Consider the following 20,518-nt stretch of genomic DNA (forward strand, 5'->3'; position numbering starts at 1 on the left):
GCAGTTCATTAGAGACTTCCTAACATTGCTTTAGCAGTTGAAACAAGTGTATTCAATAGGATGGCAATTTCCTAAGTTTTATGTGACTTGGTCTTGGAAATGGACATGACATCAGATGGAGAGGGAATTAACGGGTGCCTGCCAATGAGGTGTGAACTCATCCCAGGAAATCCACTTCTCCCCGCCCCAAAGCCCCATCCTGATGGTGTTGTTATATCCAGTAATATTAGATTGCGAGCTCCTTGAGGGCAGGGACTGTCTTTTGCCTCTTTTTGTTTCCCCCACGCTGAGCACAGCGCCTGACACATAGTTAGTGCTTAATAAATATTTATTAGATTTAAATCCAGTATATGATCTGCCCCCAAAGCAGCTACTGATGGGGAGAGGGGTGGGCCGACTCTTGGAGCTTTCTGAACAGCAGCCATCCTCCTGAAAAGGTCTGTGCACAAGGGGGCTTTTTGGAGAGTGTTGGTTTTTCTTCAATGATCCGTTGATTATACCTGTGATTGATTCTTACAGCAGAGGCAGTGTGGTGTGACTGGTTTAAAATCCTGGCTCTGCTCTTTAGAGTTAGCGACGTGGGGAAAGTCACTTCTTCCTGGGCTTTGGCTTTCTCATCTTCAAAAAGAAGGGGTAGGGCTTCTGGGGTTCTAAATCTACGATTCCTTGGCATGATAGGAAAGCTTTGGAGCTGGCTGACCTTCAAAAAGAAAAGGGCTCAAGATTAGCAAACAGAAAATGAATTAATGTAGCAATCTGGGATGGACTAGAAAGAATTAGATTTTTCTGGAAATATCTCGTGGATTTCTGAGTATAAGCCTGTCGTGTGTGTGTGTGTGGTGTGTGTGTGTGTGTGCGTAGGTGTCCTAAATCTGTGATTTTATTCATGTGGGAAACTCTCAGTATGGACATTGCCTCCATGGATGTGCATCAGCAATTCATGAATGAAAGAATAAATGGGGGGGAGGAAGCATTTATTAAACACTTACTATGCCCAAAACATCTATAACGTAGAGACTTCATTGTCTGGAACGCTAACAGGTTAGGTAACTTGTCCAGGGTGACGCAGTAGTCCATGTTCGAGGTAGGACTGGAACCCAGCCTTTTCTACCTCTCAGGCAAGCCCTCTCTGCACCATTTTTTGCTGCCTCTTCTTTTTCAGACTTTCTTTTCTGCAATGAACCTAAAACCTCCCTAAGTTAGGCTATGAGGAGTGTGGGGGATGGGGAGAACACTTAGATTCTCCAATTTAGACTTTTTGTAAATCCAATCTAAAAATGCAATTTAAACATATTCAGATACAGTACATAATACAAATGAAGATGCAAATGGTTATTAATAAAAAATGAGGTAAGTTAATTAAAAAGCAATTCACAATAGGCCTATATCACATAATGAAGTATCAGGGGCATAAAAGTCCTTGACATATGAGAATTAATCACCAGCCTCGGAATGTTTAGGAGACGTTGAAGGAGACATAATTTTCTGAACCCTCAGTGTGAAAAATGGTGTGGAGGCGGAGCTAAGTTTCTGTAGTCAGGAAAAAGGCCCCGGAAATTTACAGCCAAAAAGATGGTTTCCACCTCTTGCCTCTCTCAGAGCACTCTGGGCCCAGTAAGGGCAGGTCTGAGGGATTGCTGATGCTGGGGGACCCACAGCTGAACCCAAGAATCTGGCCATCCCACTAGCTTTCGGGGTCTACACCTGCAGCTCAAGGGATCAGACCCATAATCAGGATCAACCTTTAAAACAATGGCCCCGCAGCTAGGAAGAGTCTGCATGGTGTGAACATGAGTTTTGTTTAAATATTTTTAATGGTGGTGAGAGGAGTGGGAAAGGAGGAAAAATAAATGCAATGTTTTTTAAATTCTAAAAGGAAGCAGTGGAAAGCAGTGAAAGAAGTGGAAAAATTGCTGGATTTGGAATCAGAGACACTGGGTTCAAATCCTAATCCCGACACTTAACTCATTGGGTAATTCTGGGCAAGTCCCTTCAGTTCTCTGGAAGGAAGGTTAAATTCTTACCCTAATTCTGTTTCTCCAACCTCAACTGTCACATCTGCAAAATGTTGGGGTTGTATGAGATGATTCCCATTGTTCTTTCCAGTCTTACTTCCATGATACTACTGTCTATGCACCTGGCAATTTTAAAAAATGTTTAATAGTAGTTTATTTTTTTCCAATTATATGTAGATAGTTTCCAACATTCATTTTTGTAAGAGTTTGAGTTCCAAATTTTTCTCCCTCCCCCTTCAACAAGAGAGCACGCAATCTGATACAGGTTACATATGTACAATCATATTAAACATGTTTCCACACTAGTCATGTGATGAAAGAATCAGAACAAAAGGGAAAAAACCACGAGAAAGAAAAAAAAAACAAAAAAAGTGAATTAGTACTCTTTGATCTGCATTCAGACTCCATAGTTCTTTCTCTGGAAACGGACAGCATTTTCCATCATGAGACTTCTGGAGATGTGTTAGATGCTTGCATTGCTGAGAAGAGCTAAGTCTATCAAAGTTTGTCATTGTACAATGTTGTACTGCGTAGAAATCTTTCTAGGTTTTTCTGAAATTTTCCAGCTCATCACTTATGTTGTATGTATTTTGTATGTCTATAGTTTTCTGTATGTTGTTTCTATGATTAGAATGTGAACTCCTTGGAAGCAGGGACCATGTCTTGCCTCTCTTTGTATCCTCAGTATCACACAGTAAACACACAAGAAATACTTGTTAGCTGACTGACTGCTCCCTTCTGGGCCAAACTTACTGTCCATTTGCAATGACTAAGATACAGATACTAGTGGACATGTTCTATAGGTTGTCCATGCAATTGCATATCATGGTATATAGGCAAGAGGCATTCTTCATCCTGTCTTCCCAGGTAGTAAAACTATGAAACTGCAAGTCCAAATCTTTCTATGTTTTCATGAATCCTACCATAGTCTTCGAATTGTAACTATAAGGATGAATCTTTGCTGAAAAGAAAACAGTTGTAGGAATGACCTGAAGACTCCAGTTAAGTTATGTTTCCTGTTTTCTTGACCCACCAGCACTGGGAGTGAATCACTTCAGCCCTACTGCATTCTCTTCCTCTCTGCTTTTTTTATGACCGTGATTTACATGATAACCAAATGGATCATCACAGATACGTTACAGCGTCATGAAAGAGGTTTAGAATTATAGAAGACTGGAAGCATAATGGATTTAGAGATCATCTGGACTAACCAAATCATGTAATTGATGAGGACACTGGGACCCAGAGACTGACTTGTCCATGGGCACATGGCCAGAGAGTTATTTCTACTCTTTTTTTCAACCAAGAAGGAGGCAGAAAAAGGAGAAAACCAAAATGCTTCATGGGAAATTGAACTCACTAAAGGCAGTAAAGTATTTTCTCTTAAAATATTTTTTAATATATTTTTTTCAGTTACCAAAAAAAAAAATCTCCTACCCATGCACACAAAAGGAAAAAAAATATAATTCATAATTCTTGGCGGAGCTAGGACAAACAAATTCCCTCACTGGCCAGGCCTAAAAAAGATACGTCTCATCCTGCATGCTGAATCTCTCACCTGTCAGGAGGCGGGCGGCTTGTTTCACCGCTCGGCCTCTGGAATCATGGCTGGCCACTGCACTCTTCAGATTGTTAAGTCTTTCAACGTTGTCTTTTTGTTGTTCAGTCATTTCAATCTTGTTCAACTCTTCGCGACCCCTATCTGGGGTTTCTTGGCGAAGTGATTGGAGTGGATTGCCGTTTCCTTCTAAGTTGTCTTTATGATGTTATTGTATGAACTGATTCGGTTCTGTTCCCTTCTTTATCAGCTAACATCTATCTGTATGAGTTTCTCTAAAACCATCCCTTTCATCATTTCTTGTGGTATTTAATTACATTCACGCTCCATAATGTTCAGCTAGTCCCCACTTCCTGGGCTCCCCTTCAGTTGCCAGGTCTTTGCTACTACAAAGAGAATTGCTATCCAACTTTCTATGCATGTAGTTCCTTTTCCTCTTTCTTTGATCTTTTTGGGAGTACAGACCTAGCAGAGATGTGCTCTCTTACCATCCCTCCACTTCTTTTGAGCTTCAAGTCACCTGGGCCTGATATGTTATATACAATCCAGAGTACTAGAAAGACCTGTGCACAGAATTGCTAACCTTTGCTGGCAATCTTTGAATAAATAAGGTGAGAGGGAGAGGTTGAATGAGACTGTAAATAGGCAAATATGCTGATTTTCAGAAAGAAGAATAAGGCAGAGCCTTCAAAATAACTTCAAAAATTTGATTTCTGACAAAATTCTAGAGTGAACAGCTTATTAAAAGAATGGTTTTGAAGAAGTGGTAATCACCGTGAGCCGAAGTGGCCTCATCAAGAATAAGTCATGTTGTTTTTGAACTTATTAGGGATAGTATACTGGGATTCCAGGATGGCATTTGACAAAGCCTCTCTTTTCCTACCTCTGTGGGAAGGTGGAGAGATGTGAACTGAATGACGGTATTATTTATCATTGCTGTTGTTCGGTTGTTTCAGTCACGTCTGACTCTTTGTGACCCCATTTGGGGTTTTCTTAGCAGAGATACTGGAGTGGTCTGTCATTTCTTTCTCCAGCTCATTTTACAGATGAGGAACCATGGCAAACAGGGTGAAGTGACTTGCCCAGGGTCATGCGGCCAAAAGTGTCTGAGGCTGGATTTGAGCTTAGGAAGATGAGTCTTTCTGACTTCAGGCCTGGTGCTGTATCCACTGTGCCACGTAGATGCCCTGGCATAATCAGTAGATTTAGAATTGATTGAACCACTGGGCCTTAGAGAATGAGAAGTAATCGATGAATGTTAATCTGTAGGAATATCTTTTGGTGGAGTCCCACAGGGCTCTGTCCTTGGCTCTGTACTGTTCAGTGTGCTTGTCAATGACTTCCATGAAGACACGGTCAATAAGAATTTGAGCGCTTATAGGAGCAAGCATGGTTAATGAAATCCTGACTATGATATGTGATTGAATGGATAGTTCATGAAGCATGTACATCTATCTATCTATCTACCTACCTATCCATCCATCCATCCATCCATCCATCCATCCATCTATCTATCCATCCATCCACCCATTTATCTATCTATCTATCTATCTATCTATCTATCTATCTATCCATCCATCCATCCATCCATCCATCCATCCATCCATCCATCCATCCATCCATCCATCCATCCATCCATCTATCTATCTATCTATCTATCTATCTATCTATCTATCTATCTATCTATCTATCTATCTATTTATCTATCCATCCATCCATCCATCTCTCTCTCTCTCTCTCTCTCTCTCTCTCTCTCTCTCTCTCTATCTATATCTATCCATCCATCCATCCATCCATCCATCCATCCATCCATCCATCCATCTATCTATCCATCCACCCATTTATCTATCTATCTATCTATCTATCTATCTATCTATCTATCTATCTATCTATATCTATCCATCCATCCATCCATCCATCCATCCATCCATCCATCCATCTATCTATCCATCTATCTATCCATCCATCCATCCATCTATCTATCCATCTATCTATCCATCCGTCCACCCATTTATCTATCCATCTATCTATCTATCTATCTATCTATCTATCTATCTATCTATCTATCTATCTATCTATCTATCTATCTATCTATCTATCTATGTATCTATGTATCTCTTAGACATGCAAATAGACAATGAGTTGGGCCCAGAATTGAGCAGCCAATCAACAAACATTTATTAAGTACTTACTGTGTGCCAGACATTGTGTTAAGCAAAAACAAAAAACAGTAAAAAATCTGGCAAAAAAAAAATTTGGTCCCTGTCCTCAAGGAACTTATAATTTAATGATTGAAATCTCCCTTAATGGCTTTATGAGGTTATTGTGATAATCAAATAAGCTAACTTACAGGAAACCATTCTGTAAATTGTAAAGGCACTATACAAAAGTAACGTGGTATGACTGTTAGATGTGTTCATTAATACAGAATGTAACTTGATAATAGGTCGCATTTATATAGCTCTTTAAGGTTTCCAAAGTGCTTTGGACATATTCTCTCGTATTGTCACAATCCTGGGAGGCAGGTGCTAGTTTATCATCCCCATTAGGTAAGACAGAAGTGATTTGCCCAGGGTCATACAGCTAGTAAGTATCTGAAGCTGGATTTGACTTCAGGTCCAACTCTATCCTCCTAGCTGCCTCCGGCCTCTTCGTGTCTATTAATAAAAATTTTGATTGATAAACATTTACTAAGTACCTGCTACAGTCCTTGAACGATGTGCCTTGCGTAGTCATTGTGAAGAAAACATTCTTCAAACCTTAAAATGCTGGAGCTATAGAAATATGATTACATTATCAACAGAATCATATTTCCAATAAGCCAACACTGCTGGGTTATTTTGTAACCACTTATGTACTGGTGCAGTCTACACTAGTATTAGTGATTGGTACAATCTACAATATTACTGTATCCACTTACTTATTGATGCAGTCTATACCCGTGGTGCAAACACTTTACTGGTGCAGTCTACACCAGTAATCACTCACCTATTGGTGCAGTCTACACTAATAATCTTGGGGCTATACAAGTATTCCCCTAGAAATATAGCTCTGTAGCCAGAAGGGAACTTAGAGGTCCTCTAGTCTGACCTACTTATTTTGTAAAGCAAGAAACTGAGGTCCAGTGAGTGGCACTGACTCATCCCTAGTCATGTGGCATAAACAGTAAGTGGCCTCTGTGGCCTCTGACCATCACCCCCCTCCTTCCAATCCTGCCTATTTCTTGTCCTTCCTAAAGACATCCTCCGTCCCCTTGTGACCTCTAAACCCTTCCCCCTCAGAATTTTCTCATGACGTTCTCCCTGCCAAGACTTCACTTTCTTGGGTTTCCAATCTCAACCCCACAACCCAACTGGACACTGTCTTCTGCTCTTCTTTGTCTCGTTGTGGCTTGTTCCTTGACAAACCCCAGCCCTGGATTTCCCCTCCCCTCAACCATCCATCTTTTTTGTTCCTATTCACATGCTCTGAACAGAGACTCAAATAACTGCGCTGAATGGCTACATTTTCCATTCATGTCATACACCTTCAACTGGGCCCTAACTCCCTCAGTGACTTTCTATCTCATTACCCACATATTACCTCAGTACCTTCAGAGGTATTCTAAATCCTCTGTCCTCTCCTGAAGCCTCCCACTCCTCCCTTTCAGTTGAGGAGCTTACTGAGAAAATGAGCCATTTGCTATGTTCTTCCTCTCCTCCCCTTCTCTTCCTCTCAAACCGCTCTGATATTTCTCACTCTTCCCTCCTTTTTCTTAGTCTTGATGGTCCCACAGCCAGCCCCTCCACATGAACACTTTTTTTTTTTTGCTTTTTAGGCAATTGGGGTTAAGTGACTTGCCCCAGGTCACACAGCTAGTAAGTGCCAAGTGTTTGGTCTGAGGCCAGATTTGAACTCAGGTACTCCTGACTTCAGGGCCGGTGCTCTATCCACTGCCACCTAGCTGCCCCCATTTTTTTTTCCTCACATGAACACTTGAAGGGAATCCTTTTCCTTCCCCTCTTCTCTGGCAGATTGCCCCCTAAATTGTCCTTTCTCTCTCACACATCTTCAACATCTCCCCATCTACTGGTTTCTGCCTTCCTGCCTTCAAACATGCCCAAGTCTCCTCCTGCCTTTCAAAAAAACCATTTCATTAGACTGCACCATCTGCTCAAGCTTTTGTGCTAGCTTTCCTCCTTTTCTCAGACTTCTAGGAAAAAGCCATGTACACTTGTTGCCTCAACTTCCCTCCTCAACCCTTTGCAATCTGGCTTCCAATATCATCACAACTGAAACAGCTCTCCACATTTGCCAGGAATCTCTTAACTGCCAAATCAAATGGTCTTTTCTTAGTTCTCATTCTTCTGGGACCTGTCTGCTAGCAGCATTGGACACTGTTGACCAACCTCTCTTCCCGCATCGTTTTTCCCCTTTGGGTCTTTGTGATACTCCTCTGTCCTGGTTCTCCTCCTGACTGTCTGATCACTCCTTCTCTAGCGTCTTTACCAGCTCAACAGCTGTATCATGCCTTTCCTCCCCGTGACTCTGTGCTGTGCCCTTCTTTCTCTCCACCTCTCTCCCTTTAGTGACTTCCACAGCTCTCATGTGTGTAATCACCATCTCCATGCAGTTGGTTCACAGAGGTCCAGTTGCAGAGCTCTCTTGAGTTCACTAGGAGCTCTTGAAATATTATTCTTACTTAACATTGGTTGAAATATTGAACTATTATTGGTTGAATCACAGAAAATACAGAGGCTCGATCTTAGGCCTTTGGCTTTCAATGTGAAAATACAAGTACAATATGGATTACGTGGAGGGAAAAACGAACGAATGAAAAGAATTAATGAAGAAATGAAAATAGTGTTTACTGAGCACCACGTACCAAACACTGTGCTAAACGCTGGGGATAGAAGCAGAAGAATCGAGACAGTGTTGGCTCTCAAGGAATTCCTATTTGAATTGGAGGAGACAACCTATAAAAAGTTCAGTTGCAGTGGAGATGGAGAGGTTGAAGGCTCCTGATGGTATATTCTCCGATTCAGTCACATTGGCCTGTTGGCTATCTCTCCATTCCATATTTCATCTCCTGTCTCCTATCTGTCGTACTAGTGGTCCCCCATGCCTGGAATGCTCCACTTCCTCCCCTCTGACCCTGGGAATCCAGGCTTTCCTTCAGACTCAGCTCGATCACCACCTTCTTCAGGAAGCCTTTCAAGATTCTCCCTAGCTGCTAGGACAGCCCCTCCCCAAACCACCTTGCATTCATTTTGTATATATTCTACACTGTACATACTTGTGTGTATACATCTTTGTCTCTCCCACTAGAATGTAAGGTCCTCACGGGCAGGGACGGTTTTGCTTTTGTCTGTGTATCTCCAGAGCCCAGCACAGTACCCGGCATGTAGTAAGTGCCTATTAAATTTTTTTAGATTGATCGGCTGAGCAATGAAACTTTCTCATTAACGGAGATTATATTTCAGAGTGATGACCTTTTTTTAAAAATAATTTACCACTCTGAACTTTCTAAAAATGATTACTTTTAAATGGCTGCACTTTCTTGAATGACTACATTTAATGTGGGATCTCCTCCCCCCTCCCCAATTCAGAAGTAAATCACCAAGACTACTCAGACATACTCTTTTTATGATGATCAATCAATCAATCAATCAACTAGCACTTAGTAAGTGTCTTTTGTACGTGCCAGGCACTGTGCCCAGTATATCAGCTATACTAGTGGCCATTAGGAGTAAGTTCGGATGGTAAAATCTTGCCAGATCCAGCATAAATCCAGACATTGATAAGTTGGACTGATGAAAAAAATCCATATCATGGACCAGCCTTTCTTTTTGTAATAGTTTGCAGGATCATAAGTGATTTACTGTAGGAGAAATATGTCAGCAGGAGAACTAATGTTGCCTGTGGTCCAAGTGCATTGACAACGTAATTCTCAGAGCACGCATCGTCATGGCTTACTGCAGGCCTGATTATATTGAAATTAAGTAAACCAGAAATAAAGTGTTCATGGAGATGCAGAACCCAGAGAGTGACCATTCGTCTCTCTGCTCTTTCCATGTGCATGCACGGCTCCAAGTCTCTCTTGGTTTCCTCATCTTTACATAGAACTGAGAAAGCTAGAACTTAAGCATTTTTCAAAACTAATTTATTTGACATTTTACCCAAATGCTCGGACATGAAGCCTTCTCAGGCTTAGACACGGAGCTCCTTGAGGGCAGGGACTGACTTCTGCCTTTCTTTGTACTTTTAGTGCGTAGTGTGGTTCCTGGCACACAGTAGGTGCTTAACACATGCTGACTTATAAATGCAGAGCTATAAATAGCAATTCTAGTGCTTGGGGCAAGTGATGTGTGTGGAAGAAACCTCAGACCTGGGGACCCCAGGCTCCTACCTTTCCCCCCTCCAATGGAGGGAGGATATGGAAATCTCTGGACCACCTCTCCTACTTGCCACAGCTACTGCTGCGTGGACGGTGACCCCAGGGAAGGGAGAGGGGTAGAAAGAGCCATGGGGAAAAGAGACTACGCCTTCCTGTGTTTACAAACTACTCCTGCTAACTGCACGCAAAGCTCAGGTGTTTCTGCCTGCCTGAGTACTACAAGCACTGGTTAGCACCCTCTACATGTCAAAGCAAGCCCTGATTGCCCTGGCCTAAGGCCAGCTCTGGAGAGATCAGTTAACAAGTCCTTACTCTATTCCAGGCCCTGCAATAGACTCTGGGAACATTAAGACACAAATGCGTTTGTGCTCAGGAGGAATTTATATTGGCATGGCTGGGTGGGGAGAAGCTCTGTACTTGGATCCCAACGCTGATACTTACTTACTGGCTGTGTGACCTTGAGCAAGTCACTTAACCTCCATCTGCCTTCATTTCCTCAATTGTAAAATGGGGGTAACAGTATCCTGACTCCCAGGGGTATTGGGAGGATTGAATGGGATATTTTAAATCTCAAAGAGCTAAATACATGTTAGCAATTGTTCATATACCTGTAAGAAGAGGCTTGAAATAAAAGCTCTCTTGGCTGCCATGTTCTCAGTCAACCAGCCTCTCTTGGTCATGACTTGCAATAGGAATAAAGCTTCTTTCTGACCTTTGCTTACATTATATCGTGATTGGGGGTTTTTCCCCTGCGTTAGATAACTCCTCACATGTATGGGACTCACATCACTGCCTACATCTGAGTCTCTTCCTCAGTGCGACACTAGGAATGAAAACAACAGCAGGATTTATTAAGCGCCTGCTGAGTTCTAGTACCAGCTCTACCAATATGGGACTCATGGGAAAAGTGAGTTAACCTTCAGTCTCGGTTCTCTCATCTACAAATTTAAAGGATCCTAACTCTATGGCTCTGATTCTATCTCTGATTTAAAAAACAGAAGAAAGCAAGAAAACATAATTCAATTTATACAAGTTTCCTTTATCACCGACTTTATTAATGTAAAATGAAGAATATCTGTGCTACTCATCTATGCCTTCTCTTTTTCCACTTCCCCAATTAGCCCTGACCCACTGGAGTAGGTGGATGAGTAGGAAGACCCACCGCCTTCCTTCCCTTTATCTTTCCCTCAACTGTCCAGATCCCATGATGCATTCAGGTGGGAAGACCAAGGATTCCTCCTGATGCTTGCATGCACTGGGGGGTCTCCAATGCTCATCCTTCTGGTGAGACAGAGAAATTGGGGGCCCTGAAGGCTATACCTACATAGTGCCATCTGACCTGCTGATAATACCCTTAGGACTGCTGGGCGTTTCCATCTGCCCTACAAACAAATGCTTATGTGTTGTCTCACTCAATTATAGTTTGAGGTCCTTGAGAGCAGGACTTGTTTCTTTTTTGTCCTTTTTCCTACTTGCATCCCCAGTGCTTAGCACAGGGCTTGGCATACAGCAGACACTTAAATGCTTTTTCATTCATTTGTATACATAACCCGCATTATACCAGTATTTAGATTTAAGGTTGAAAGCTGGGCTTGTCTATCTTTGTTCAACCCACATTTCTTCAATGCTCCAACCTTTGCTTTAGTTGTAGCCAATGGGATGACTTTATAATTAGTACTCCTAAGCTAGTGTCCTTTTTATATACTAGTCCTGGTTAGTAAATATAGTTGCACTTCAGGGAGAAAAATCAAGATATGCTTGAAATGGCTGATTCACTAGAAGAAGAAGTAAAAATCTGGGAGAAGATACATCTGGGCAAATTTATCTGGCATGATTTCTGCATGCATTAGAAAACTCAGTCTTGCCGTGCTTTCCTTTATGAGCTTCCATTTCAGTTAATTGGGATGCTGTGCTCAGTGTTGATTACCAGTGAGGCTGGATGACTTATTTAAGGCCAAGTACACTTATTTTCTCCACGGATTCCAGGTTATCCATTGGTTAGGATTTGCCATGGCTAATAATTCAGAGGCAGCTAATTTAAAATTACTTACTGGCTATACCCTGAATTGTTCAGTGAGACGGTTTTATTCTATTATCTACATGTGATTCAATTCAACAAGCATTTATCAATTGCCCACTGTATTACCTCCATTTAATTCACTTCATTATTTAATTGTCGACTGTGTGCTACCCACATTTAATTCCATTCAACATGTATTAATTGCCTACGCTTTGCTCGAAACTGGGGATACAAATTTTAAAATGAAGGTAATAGTCCCTGCAGGGAGGGAGGAATGGAGGGAAAGAGGCCCCACGTACTGCACCTTTGTAAGGTAGCATCATGGGAATGCCTTTGCTCCAATGACATTTCCACAGATAAGTTCGTATCAGTTCCTTCTGCTGAACCATGTGTCAGGGCCACAGATTTGGGTGGTGAAGACTCTCTTTTCTGCATCTGCAGTAGCTGTAGCTGTGGTCTCCATGGGGACTGCTTCCCGGGATGATGGCTGTGGGGGCTAGGCTGAAAGCAGGACTCCCAGAGCTCTTGGGCATATTTGCCCATTGTTAGTAAGTGGCCAGTGTTGGTGATGACAAGGAAGGGGACTCCTTTGCCACAGGGATTACCCTTCTTGACGATGGCTGTGTGCCAGGCTGTAAGCAGGCCCAGTGATCTGGAGAGCGCTGTTTTTCCTCAAGGCCAGGGCCAGCTCCATCAGGGTCTCAGGGAAGGTGGTGCTGGTGGTTTGACTCACTTGACTATGTTGCCTCCCAGAGAGACACGTCTTGATAACTGATGAGATATGAGGGTTGAGGAAGAGTAAAGAGCCAAGCATGTTTCTGAGGTTGTGAACGTGACCATCGTAAGGATGATGATCATTATGTCTATTTCCATTTTGGCTCAAATTCATTCCAGTGCTTTTTTTCGCTCTCCCTACTCCAACTACGTGAAAAAGTTTGGGTGCTTCTAGGTAGGAGATCTCAATCTTAATTAACTGTAGAGGCAGAAAACAATAGCTGAGGAACATTAAGTGAAGATGAACATGGAGGTACGTGATGTACAACTGTAGGAGATATAATGTACAGGATAAAATCATACCCATTCCTCTTCTGCATCCCTTGCTATCATCCATCACTTGACCTTTTGGGCACGCGTCCAGCTCTTTGAAGATGCATTAAAGTCGGCCAGGTGCAGCACCCGCCAATTCCTTCACTGTTTTTGTATTAATGTTCCATAATAATTCTTTGGGTGACTCCTTATAAAAACAAGAGACATCTGACAGAAGTTAATGAGAAGGATTTTTTATTACTGGATGTCACTGAGGCCAGGCAGGGATTGCACCATATTTGTGTAGGCCATACTGGGGCTGCTTCCTACAAGCTCTTTTGCCACGACCAGGACAGCAGAAGATGGAAGCAATCCTAGATAGCTCTTGACGTTGAATGACTGGAAAATATGCAGAGAGCAAAGGGTTCAGGTTCATCCCAAATGAAGACTGGGGATATTTAACTTGGAGGAGAAAGACTTAGTGGAGAATTAATATACGTCATCGAGTACTTAAACAGTTATCACATGATCACATAAGGACTGTTCTGCTTGGCCTCAGAGGGCAGAACCAGGGGCAATGGGTAGAAGATGAAGGACACAGATTTAGGCCCATGTTAGGGGAAACAAATACCCTCCTTCCCCACCCTCCCCAAACAACAACAACAACAACTAGCCTTCCTAACAATGAGTGCTATCTCCGAACAGAACGGGCTGCTTTGAGAGGGGTGAGTTTCCTCTGACTGCAGGCCTTCAAGCACAGGCCAGGTGACCACTTGTCGGGCACGTTGAAGAAAGGACACCTGTTCAGGGATGAGTTGGACTCAAAGGCTGCTGAGGATCTAAGTTTGAAATTTGGCAACAGGGATTCACTGTTTTACTGTAAACAGGAAAATCCTGGCTGGCTTTTCATCTCAGAGTCATTCTTTATGATCAAAAGGATTAAAATTTTATGATCAGGGATATGGCTCTAAATAACTGATCATCCCTTGAATAGTGGGCCCAATCTGCCATTTAAATTAAGAATGCATTTTCTACTCTGAGCTGTTAACACCAAGTAACTACTATTAAGAGCCCGAGACCATACGCCCATCATTTTTCATTCCAAAAGGCACCTTACTTCATTAAAAAAATTGCCTTATTAAATAAAAAAAAACCCAACACAGCAGCTAACTTAAGTGTTTCCTCAGGTTCAAGATGAACACACTTGGCATCGATTTGAAGGCTATCTCCCCCAGGGCTCGAGCGCATGACTGGCTTCCTTATCACACAACTACACAGTTAGCAGACAAAAGAAAGACACTCTGACCTCTGGCCAGCGATAGGGAATCTATCAGGTCTGTGGAGTTTTCAAATTAGGATATTACTTGATAAAGAAGGGATCCACAGCCTTGGCTTTGAACTATACCATTATAATTAGAGTTCCAAGATAATTGGTGGAAAAATTCAACAAGATGCACTTATGTTCTTCTCTAAAGACAGGGCTGAGCGGCCAAGTAGCCTGAATTGAGAAGCAGCAAGCAATGTGGTGTTTGGCCTACCCAGTAGGAACCATAATGGAAAGGGAACTCTAAGGCCGTACTATAAAGACTAAGCTGATTAGGGGTGTGCTTGCTTTTCTTTGTGACTAAGAAAAGGTGAATCCCTCCAGTGATAGTCTGATAAAAATGCAGGGGGATACAAATACCAACACACACCCATACACACACACTACAAAACCCCAAAGCAACTTTCCTTTGACTATCATACTTTATTTTCTTTCTGGTCATACAAATACGTAATAAAATATAAGGTGCCCCAATAAGTAAGAAAAGAATACAGTTTCCAGATATCAAGCCATCATTTACAAATTAACACTGCAAAACATATGAATTAATAAGTCTTAATTGGTTTACATAAGAATTATAATAGGAAGTAAACAAAATCATCTATTTGATACAGAACAAATAAGAAAAAGCCCCCATCGTCTTAAGATTCTGTCCTCCACAAGGTTTTAAATGAACATAAATCTGTAAAAATGACGTAGCTATTTCTGAACATTCAGTGGTACTTACAAACATGTTTGATTCTGTGCCAAAGTATTCTGGTTCAAAGTGTGGCCACACAGTGCACACGCGCTTGCTGGGGAACACCTGACAAGGCGCTGTCCTGCTGGAGGAGGCCGCCTCCTGGGCCCCAGACAACAGGTTAAGCTAGTTCATAGTACTTCCCGGTCTGGGGATCAAAGTAGCAGTTTAGACACGGGTCATACAGCAGAGTCAGCACTTCCTCGTCCTCTTCGGCACTTAAGTCATCTTCACCTGTATGAAAGAATAAGAAAGATGAGAACCACTAACCGTCCCAAGAACTCACAGAGCTGAATAACATAGGGGGAAATCACATTTACCAAGTGCCAGCCACTGAGCTAAATACTGAGGGCACAAAACAGGAGAAAAGCCCTGCTGTCACGGTGCTTACAGTCTGATAACATGCTGCCTTCTTCAGGATGGTCATTAACGAAAATACACCCAAGATCAACGGCTTTGTTGCTGTGGGAGGTCCCATGATGGAAAGTTCCTGTCACCAGTGACCACCACAAGCCGCCTCTGGCACAGTGGATAACGACTAAAAGGGGGCCCGGGGTACTCCGAGGTCATGTGACTCCGAGGGTCTTACAGCTTATGAAAACATCTGACAGACAAGGCAACAATGCATGTCGGAGGGTGGACCATAAGAACATCTAAAGCAAGATGAAAGGAAGGGATAAAAAAAATAACAGAACTCCAGTGACTATCTAACCCTTCAGGATCTCAACGGGATATTCTGAATACTAGTTACTCTATCACACAAAGAGAGAATCAAGGCTCCGGGTGGTTTCAAGTCACTTGACTGACCTCCATTTTGTCTCTGTTTCCTCATCTGTAAACTGGGGGTCATAAAAGCACCCGCTCGCTGGACTGGTGTGAGGATCAAATGAAGTAATATTTGCAAAGAGCACAGAGGAGGCTCTGATGTAAATGCTTATTCCCAGTAAGAGAGCGTCTACCTTCCTCTGAGGATTCCTGTGAGGAAAGTCCTTTGTAAAGTTCAAAGGGCTTTAGGAATGTAAATCATGATTATTAATCAATTAATAAGCATTTATTAAGTGTTTCCTATGTGCCAGACACTGTGCTGAGTCTGGGATATTTTGGATATATGTTTGGTTATTGTAATTATTTTACAATATGATTATTGTCATTTGAGTTGAAACTCAGTGAACTAAAAAATGGGAACAAGAATGGCATCCTTCGAGCAAAGCTGGGTGAAACGATCTCCCTGTGACACTGAAATGCTTAAACTTCGTCAAAGGATTTTGTTTTGGTTCTAATGTAGTTTTCACAGACTTCGACTAACACCATTTTGCCATTGTAATCACTATGTAATAAAATCATAATATCATTAAGCAATTACCATTATGATGTCAAAGCAATGGGAAATGTTATGAAAAGTAATTACCATGCATGAGTACTATGAAACTTTCAATTACATTCTTGGATCATACAGGGTTAGTTTTTCCTCAAAATGGCAAATTGCTCTATTTAAGGTTGAGCCCCAGCACCTCGACAAGGACGTATTAACAACAACAGCAACAAAATCATTTCCCACTGCTGCCTGGAGAACATCTAGACCTGGGTCCAAATCAGGTTTTTTACCTTTTCCCCATAATAAAATGATTTCTGGTTAAACAGAATTGCCTTTCATTTAATAATCAGCTTATTGGGTTTCAGCCTTATCCACTTTGAGACTGGCTAATGGCAATAACAGAAGAAAAACTAACTCAACCATTGCTAATGCTATGATATTGGCTGTCCGCTGATCTGTCTGTTAAGAATTACTGGGGAGGAATCATTTCTCCAGTTCATTTACTCTTACTGAAAGCCAATTAATGTAAATAATCATCTACATTTAATGCATTTATAATATACATATATATATATAAAAAGGCCAGCCCACAAAAAAAAAAAATCAGGCAGGTTTTCAATCTAGAATATCACTGGTGTGGGAGGCCAGATACTTTGATCACCTTTGAACTCCTTTACTTCTACTTCAATTTTCTGACTCTGCCGTGTAGAAGTATTGTATCTCCCAGACAGAGCTTCAGAAGTGACAGACTACTTTCCTGTGTGCAGAGTGGGAAGGATGTCCATTTGGGGTGGCTTGAGAGAAGGTTCCACCAAATGCAGGGCTTTCCAGCTGTCCCGGAGCAGCCCTCCAGCAAGGCAGCAAAATCGCACGGTGTTCTCAGCAGACGTGAGGGGAAGAACAAGATAAAGGAAAGGCTCAAATATGATTTCTTTGGCAATACAGAATTAGAATCTTATTGCTGCTCAGAAAGCGAGTGAACGACAGGCTGGGAGCACTGACTGCTGTTCAGGCGTCAGCTGGAAAGCGTCTACATCAGACACTGTGGAAGCCAGAAGCAATTTTCTGTTCCGGTGAAATGCCACTTAAAAGAGAATTCTCAAGGTCTGCTTCATCTTGAAGTATCAATATTTCACTGTGTAAACAACTTCTTATAAAGGCAGTGCCAATTTCTAAAAGGACTGTGTTCCCAAAGTCTGCTTATCAATGAACTCTGGAGACCTTGTAACACATTTTCTCATACAAGTAAACGGTGAGCCCCCACTGCTGTCCCCCAAAGAGATGACAGGTAGAGACACAATGGAGGGGGCCAGAAAGTCCCAAATATGATGCCAGTGGGCAGTGTGATCCTTGCCAAGTCCCATCAGTTCCTTGTGTGCTGGGCAGCTCGCCAAGACTACGATGCAGCAGAGGTGTAGACCTGCACTGGAAGAGGGTGTTTCTTCACCTGGGAGTTCTCAATGCCAGTGAAATCACAGGCCCAGTCCCCACTGCTAGGTTTTCAGGCTGCCCAACCAAAGCCTGGTATAGTGGAAAGAGCATGGGCCCTGGGCTGGAGATATGGTTTTGAGTGAGTTACAAAAGCTTGTATCTTCCTTGTGGGGCCCTTCTGGGGGTCCAAAGAGCTGTCTGTGTATGGCATGCAGGCCTCAATGCTTCGAGATCCTCAACACTTTGAGAGCCACGCTTCAATAGGGCAGGTGACTCCTGTCCATAGGCAGATCCCCAAGACCTTTAGCAAGGACCAACATGATGACATGGCTGGTCCTCAGGCAGCCAGCATCTAGCCTCACCTGTCTGGGCCCGTCCACGAAGCCTTTCTAGCCTAAGCATGGTGGGTCACCATTTCATAGCCCTGACAACTTTCGTGAACCCAGGGTCACTTCCATACCCCAATGAAGCATTAGAGCAGGACACGTGCGGACGTGAATATTACCAGCTGAATCCAGAATGCCCCTCAAATACAACACTCGTCATATTATTTCAACTACATCTAACAAACTTTACACCATTGTTTCCATGAGAAAATGAAGTACCAGTTCCAACCAGCAGCACTAAGCCTACATCCTGGAGAGGTGCTTGATACGAGGGAATTGATGCTAGGGTTTTGTGTGCACACGTATGTATATAAGGGTGTGTGCATGCACGTTGCCTATTCTTAATTTAAGATGGTTATCTGAATTACATTTTTTGTTTCTCCTTACCTAATTCCTCTCCTGTCTTTCCACTCTTTCTCCCTCCAAAACCACCTCAGTTGTTCGTGGCTTAAGGGGATGGAGCAGAATCTATTATGCTTCAACTAAAGTTAAAAAAGCAGGGGTAGCAATCCTGATCTCAGACAAAGCAAAAGCAAAAACAGACCTAATTAAAAGAGATAAGCAGGGAAACTTCATTTTGCCAAAAGGTACCACAGACAATGAAGTAATATTAAGTATTTTTAAAGGCAGATTTCTCTGATAAAGACCTCATTTCTCAAATACATGGGGAACTGAGTCAAATTTACAAAAATAAGAGCCATTCCCTAATTGATAAATGGTCAAAGGGTATGAACAAGAAGTTTTCAGAAGAAGAAATCAAAGCTACCTGTGGTTATATGAAAAATACTCTAAATCACTTTTGTTTAGAGAAATACAAATTACAACAACTCTGAGGTACCACCTCACACCTATTAGAAATGACAAATGCTGGAGGGGATGAGGCTAGAAACTAGGTACTCTAGTAACTAAACTGTTGGCAGAATTGTAAACTGGTCCAATATGCTACAGAACAATCTGGAACTAGGCCCAAAGGGCTATAAAACTGTGTATCTTCTTTGTCCCAGCAATACCACTACCAGCTCTGTACTCCAAAGTGATCAAAGGAAAAGGAAAAGGAAAAGGACCTATGGGCACAAAAATATTTTTAGCAGCTCTTTTTGTGCTGTCAAAGAACTAGAAATTGAGGGGATGCCCTTCAATTGGAGAATGGACAAACAAGCTGTGGCATGTGACTGTGATGGAGTACTATTGTGCTGTAAGAAATGATGAAGGGGTGGTTTCTGAGAAAAACAAGGCAAGACTTCCATGAACTGATGCAAAGTGAAATGAGAAGGCAGATCACGGTGCATGGTAACAACAAGGCTGTAATGATGGCCAGCTGTGAAAGACTCGGCTACTCTGATCAGTACAATGATACAAGACAAATCTGAAGACATCATGACGGAAAAATGCCCTCCGCTTCCAGAGAGAGAACTGGTAAACTCTGAGGGCAAAATGAAGTATAGTGCTCTCCCTTTGACAAATTTTTCGTGCTTTTTTGTGATATAGCTAAAATGGAAATGTTTTACATGATTTCACATGTATAACTGATATCATTTTGCTTGCCTTCTCCCTGGGTGTGGGAAGGGTAGGAAGGAGAGAATTTGGAACTCAAAACCTAAAAAGAAAAGAATGTTAAAAAATAATAAAAACAACACACACATGCACACACATTCACACAAAACCTTTCCTCTTCCTCAACCTTCTAAGTTGGGTTAAAGCCCTGGAGTAGTGTAGGCTCATTTCTTTGTGATTAGGTGGGTGTAGATGGTTAGCACTCTCATTCTTCCCAATTCCCAACTCTGGAGTTGAGAGTTCACTGGGGGAGGGAGGGAGGGAGGGGGAGAGAGAGGGAGAGGGAGGGAGGGAGGGAGGGGAGAGAGAGAGAGAGAGAGGAGAGAGAGAGAGAGAGAGAGAGAGAGAGAGAGAGAGAGAGAGAGAGAGAGAGAGAGAGAGAGAGAGAGAATTTGTATGCACGAGTGTATGGACATGCACATGACAACATTTCACGAACACTGATGCATGGCCTCAGCTTATGAACAGTACAGACTCTGTTACTGGTGTGCTTCTTGGGTTGGTAAAAAGCAGAAGACCGCAAGCCAATGACAGCAGGCACCAGCAGAGGCGCTGAGCAAGGAGGGGTTAATGCCAGGCAGCCTGTTTCAGGACTCATCTGAATGCGATCCTTGAATTTCCCCTCTGGCAGAAGCTTGGTTTATGTTCCATGTAACTGAGTTGCTGCTGTCAGTGCTGGCCTTTGTGACAGTGACTTCAAGATGCCTTTTCAGGCACTATCAGAATCTATCTCTGGGGTGCCTTCGCTCAAGGACCACAGCTTCATTCTCTTTG

The 20,518-nt window shown here is 42.4% G+C and overlaps 1 protein-coding gene and 1 long non-coding RNA gene across 2 annotated transcripts in view; both read right to left on the reverse strand.

Moving 5' to 3' along the window:
• Positions 1–310: 310 nt before the first annotated feature.
• On the reverse strand, positions 311–2,544 carry LOC144456611 (uncharacterized). Its single transcript, XR_013485608.1, has 2 exons — positions 2,025–2,544; positions 311–700 (listed from the first exon to the last, which is right to left on the reverse strand). It is a non-coding gene; the product is annotated as an uncharacterized LOC144456611 (long non-coding RNA).
• Positions 2,545–14,722: 12,178 nt separating this feature from the next.
• CFAP20DC (CFAP20 domain containing) overlaps positions 14,723–20,518 on the reverse strand; it is a 204,478-nt gene continuing 198,682 nt past the window's right edge. The window contains 1 exon segment of the mRNA XM_078152116.1: positions 14,723–15,292. Coding sequence (XP_078008242.1) covers positions 15,180–15,292 — 113 coding nt within the window. The 3' untranslated portion in view covers positions 14,723–15,179.

This window comes from Phascolarctos cinereus, unplaced genomic scaffold (genome assembly GCF_003287225.1).
Source record: "Phascolarctos cinereus isolate Bilbo 61053 unplaced genomic scaffold, phaCin_HiC Scaffold_4;HRSCAF=312, whole genome shotgun sequence".
In the NCBI taxonomy this organism is placed as follows: domain Eukaryota; kingdom Metazoa; phylum Chordata; class Mammalia; order Diprotodontia; family Phascolarctidae; genus Phascolarctos; species Phascolarctos cinereus.